Source organism: Gadus macrocephalus, chromosome 17 (assembly GCF_031168955.1).
Source record: "Gadus macrocephalus chromosome 17, ASM3116895v1".
In the NCBI taxonomy this organism is placed as follows: Eukaryota; Metazoa; Chordata; class Actinopteri; order Gadiformes; family Gadidae; genus Gadus; species Gadus macrocephalus.
Genome location: NC_082398.1, coordinates 12,394,367 through 12,399,564, shown reverse-complemented (window position 1 = coordinate 12,399,564; position 5,198 = coordinate 12,394,367). Strand labels below are relative to the sequence as shown.

The window sequence follows — 5,198 nt, the reverse complement described above, 5'->3', positions numbered from 1 at the left end:
GCGCGGCATGTGAGGTGGGAGGTCACTCGAGTCATGACTCATCACGTGCCTCACCCTACAGCCAATAAACGGTGAAAAACGAAATGACGCTGTAGTGGAACGAACCATAAATGTCCATGGCGGTCCCGGGGGGGCTAGCCCCACCAGGAAGTAAAATAATCTCCGTCCACTTCAACAGAGACACACTCTGAGCATGCGCATTTCAATGTTTCAAGTCCAATTCACATTGCATTGGGCTGGTGGGGCTAGAGCCCCTCTTGCCCCTCCAGACGAACTCAGCCGGAAGAAGCAAGCCAGGGTCGACTAAAAATTAAATATAGACGCCGAACTTATTATTTTATAGTACTTTCTGGGGAGATTTTTTCTATATGTATATATATTTTTTTTTTCATTTTCTTTTCTTTTTTCTTTTGAGAGTAGGTGGGGCCGAGTCCCACTTGCCCCTTATGACCAGTCGCCACTGATGTTCTAACGTACAGCCATTCATTTTTGTGATTTGCTGCCCTCTTTTGGTCAGGTGAATTACTACAACCGAATCACCCATTGAAGAATAAATCGCGACTGAAGGAATAAACTACCTTTATTAGACAGAAAAAGTGAACCACAAAAAGCCACCTGCTAAAACATAAGCTTGTGAGGAAAAAAAGTAAGTCCAACACAGGTTTATCGACTATATAATATTGCTATAATATTTACATCAACTTTGAGGCACTGGTTCAGCCACTACATCTCAAAGAAGAACATCTTGGGACACAAAACAAAAATAAGACAAAGCTACGATTTTCTAAAGACAATAATGACAGTAGCAGGACAACATACAAATATATGGGCAGACCCCAGACAATGAAGATAGGACATACATAAAGGCAGTGTAAAAGTATCTCTAGGAGGTCATCCTCCAAACGGTAGATGACTAGCGAGTATATAACAGCTTATAAAGAGGGGGGAACGTGTGAGAAAAGAGCAGGGGGAGGGAAAGCAACAGGGGGGAGGGTTTGGTTAGGCAGAGTCCGTCCTCTTGTAGGCTACCATGCTGTTGACCTTATGGATGGACGTAGTGAAGGAGCGAAGGCGAACCTCCTCTGATTGGTCAATGATCTGGGGCCCTGACTCCTCCCACTTCTCGGGCACCATCAGGTCTTTGTCCGTGTAGACCAACAGGTCGAAAGCACCTGAAAACAGGGTGGTTTGAGGTTACCGACACGTACATGGACCCCCCCCATCTCCATTAACCAAAGAAAACAGGTGGCTTCTCTTTTCTTCTTTACATCTCAACCACTACCCTGCCCCTTTCTTGGCTAAATCATTCAGTTGGATTTGTTTTTGAAGCGCATTAGTAATCGCAGGTCGGGTAACGGATTTTAATATCACGCCATTTTGTGTTGCCGTACGTATGTAATTATATATAGTGCAGCATGTTTTCTATTTTCAGCCATCTATTAAAGTTGTGAAATCATTCCACCAGGTTGGCACGCCCACTTGGGATGTCACTAGGGCACAGGGGAAGGCCTGTTTTCAAACGGCTTGTAATGGACAACAACAATCACACCTGGTGGCATGATATCACCTCTTAGCACTAATGCTAATGTCACAAAAAAAACACGGCCATCCTGGACGCGATCTTTGAAATGCGTTACCATTCAGAAATTTTCTAAAAGAGGGATACACATGTTTTTTCCTGTTTACTAGGATAACTATGTGCCTAAAAAAAAGGGACGGGGTGTTAGGGCATTGACTTTTGCCCAAAAATCATATTCGAAGTTCGTTTGTTGATTAATATTAATATTCAAATATTTATTAATAATATTTCGACCATTAAATGCCTTCAGTAAGACCTGGATTGGGCTCCGCAAGGTTTGTTTACCGGCGTTGCTATGGTTACCGGTCTTGCGTGTTCCAACGGTTTATTAGGTTTCTAATAAATCGCTGTCTAATCAATACTTCATTCACTGCCTCTTCCGTTGTCATTACAATATTATGAATAGACTGCGTCGGGTTCTCCGACGTCACTCCCTCTTGGCCTGCCCATAACTGGTTCGAATATTAAGGGCTGCCTAATATTCATCCGAATTTTGATTTATTTTTTTGATATTCGAATTATATTCGAATAACACAGTTCGGAGTCAAAGCCCTGCCGGGTGTGGGAGACTGCAGGGTAAATCCGATGGCCGGTGTGATTACAATGTCAATAAGTCAACAGTTAATCAGAAGAGGTTCTCACAGGCGGTCTCCAGCAGGGGCAGGAAGGTGACGGTGGCGGTTATCTGTCGGATCACGGAGCGGATCTCATCTTGGATGGTCTTGATGGACTTCTCCCTGGGAGCGCTGCGCACAGGACAGTGGGGGGGGGGGGGGGGGGGGGAAAGAAGGACAGGTGAGGACGCCGATAATGGTGGGAACAGGGGCGGTAGGACTGATCTGCATGCTGTGCCTGCTACAGTATGATACACCACCTACACCCCTCTTAAGGGCTGATTATGGTCCCACCTTCAAACAACACAACGTCCACGCAGACACTTTGACGCAGTCGTAAAAATGTATGGTTCTACGTCGGGTTCAAGTAAGCGGACCAATCCTGGCTGCTGCGGCGCCACGACGGAGGGTTGCTGGCGTTGGACGCAAGGAGGGTCCACAAGGACCTAAGGCAGGGGTTCTCAAAGTTTTGACAGCTTAGGGCCAATTTAGGAACCCAGAATTGGACTGAGGGCTGCCAAAAAAAATTAGGCGGGCCGGAAAAAAAATTAGGCGGGAAACGCCGTCAGCATCCCAGTGGTGAAAAAAGATATTGCACCTCGGACCTCTGGGAGTGAGGTCAAGTGAGGTCTAAATCACGAAACTGAGGTTCACCCTTTCAAAGTAATGTGCAGGCAGATTAAAACTACGAAATGTAACAGGATTTAACTGAAAGCTAGAGAGTTGACTTTTCTCTTTCAAATAAATAAAATTCCAAATTTTTCTTTTGACTTACATCTGTATATCATTGCGGAACGCCAGGAATGTTTCGGCGGGCCGCACTTTGTGAACAAATGACCTAAGGAGTCCGTAACCCCCTAGTGTTGCGTGAACATGGGACCATAATCAGCCCTTTATGCACTTATTGTATGTACAACATCCTTAAAGATAGTACTTAGCATCGTGTAGCATCTTATCCTAGCTATCTTTGTTTTGTACAGGGAATGGGTTAACCTAGTGATTGTTAGTGCTTGCCACTTCTGGTTCTATTAACATCCTTACTGTACCGACACCGATATATTGTTTCTCTTTCTTCTGACAAACGTACTTATTGTAAGTTGGATTGGATAAAAGCATCTGCTTAATGCCCTCAATGTAAATGTAATCTTTGAAATAAGCTGGTCAAAAGGTGAAAACTATTTGTTTTACTGATGAAGAAGATAGAAAAAAAAGCTTTAAAAAAAAAAAGCTTTTTTTTTATTCTTCTCCAGTCTTATAGAGTTGTGGTTAATGGCTTCGCTTTCTTCCAATATTGGTAATGAAGTTCCCCTAAGTACCTTTCCGAATGTTTGAGTGTCATTTCAAATAACAAATGGGCATTGGGCGCCCCGCTACACAGTGTGATCACAGTCCGTCTACCACATCCATCTCACCTGATCTCCTTTGCCGACTTGTCGCACTCGATGTCGAACTGCCACCTCTCCAGCACCTCGTTGGTCTCTAGGCACGTGATGACGAGCACCAGCTTCTGCACCGTGCAGTCAAACAGCCAGTCTGAACACACACAACATAGGCCACACTTCAGAATCACTTTTATTGTATTGTACAAGTACACAAGAGAACAATTCTTAGGCTTGGTTCCTTAACAGCCACATAGCAGCAGCATCACAAGATAAAGTCAATAAAGATGGGGGTAAATAAAAATAAGTAGCAGCATAGATCATAATAATAATAAAACAAACTAAGGGGGTGGTAATAAGTAATAATAAGTAATGGGGTGTAGTAAAGTGTAAAGTGCAGAGTAAAAAAACAACAGCGTACGGAAAAAGATATATTTTTACAACAACACAACGTTAATCATGGAGCCTTTTGGGATTAAACCCGACCAGGACCACCTTGGATGTATCAGAGTATGGTACCTTTGAGTTGAGCCACGACCTTGGTGAGGTAGTCCTTGAGCTTGCCGTCGGTGGTGAGCTGCAGGCTCATGTCGTACTGGGTGACCCGTGTGAAGCTCTCCGGGGGGTAGATGCCCCTCTGGTACAGGATGCTGTTGATGCCGAAGGCTGCGGAGGTGAACCATTATCAAGTATTAAGTATCAAGGTTTTATCCTTTTTATTGCAGAGTGAGATAGACAGGAAGGTACGGGCGAGAGTTGGGAAGACATGCAGCAAAGGTCCACGGGCAGGAATCGTGCAGGAATAGAACCCGGGTCGCTGAGGTCAGGGCCCCCAGTTGTAGTTTTTATGATGGAACAAAAAGCAGGCGGAGTCATTATATCCGGACTACAACCAACTCCTATCATAACCTTAAAAATGGCGTGGGGTTCTGCACACATTTAACGTGGTTGTTACGATGTTGTTATCCATTTTAAACACCATAGCTTGTAAGTGATTAGCGCAATTGGCCTGAAACAGTCTGAGGCCCTACTCCGCCATGCACGTCTTTCTTCTACAAGTAAGCGCAAAATAAGACATATCGGGGTTTATACTTACAGAAAAACTCCGCAACCAGCTCGGCACTGCCTTTCAGGGTGATACCTTTCAACGTGCTCGTCATTTTCCCAATAAATTCGGGTTAACTCGTAGTAATCGTATGCCTTTTTCTCTCCTCGTCACCGAATCCAGACAAGACTACCCGCCGCAGTGTTTGAATCGGTCGACTTCGCTGCGCATGCGCTACTGGACGCATAGTTGATGACGCACTGAAGTTGCACTTGCAGTTGATGGACTGTAGAGGGGGCTGCATTCCATCAAAAGGATGCAATTGAAGATTCGAGGCAAACCTTATAGACCTGTGTTTGCCCATTTTGCAACAACAAACAAAACATAAAACAATAATAAATAAATAACCAAATGAAGGCAATTCATACCGTGTATCTCTCGGTGTTGCCAACAATGTTTATCCTAAACAAACTCAAACAAAAAACTATTGTTTTTTTTGTTTATTGTTCTTATGTTGAGTTACTATTTACCACTAAAACCTCAGGGATGGAACCAGCCAAATAGAGATAAACGATTGCTAT

The 5,198-nt window shown here is 44.0% G+C and overlaps 1 protein-coding gene across 1 annotated transcript; it reads right to left on the bottom strand.

Moving 5' to 3' along the window:
- Positions 1–562: 562 nt before the first annotated feature.
- Positions 563–4,851, bottom strand: mad2l1 (MAD2 mitotic arrest deficient-like 1 (yeast)). The gene is made up of 5 exons (XM_060077283.1): positions 4,669–4,851; positions 4,092–4,238; positions 3,606–3,726; positions 2,222–2,325; positions 563–1,172 (listed from the first exon to the last, which is right to left on the bottom strand). The coding sequence occupies exons 1-5, from the start codon at positions 4,730–4,732 to the stop codon at positions 1,000–1,002; spliced, it is 609 nt and encodes a 202-aa protein (XP_059933266.1). The 5' UTR covers positions 4,733–4,851; the 3' UTR covers positions 563–999.
- Between the last annotated feature and the right edge of the window lie 347 nt (positions 4,852–5,198).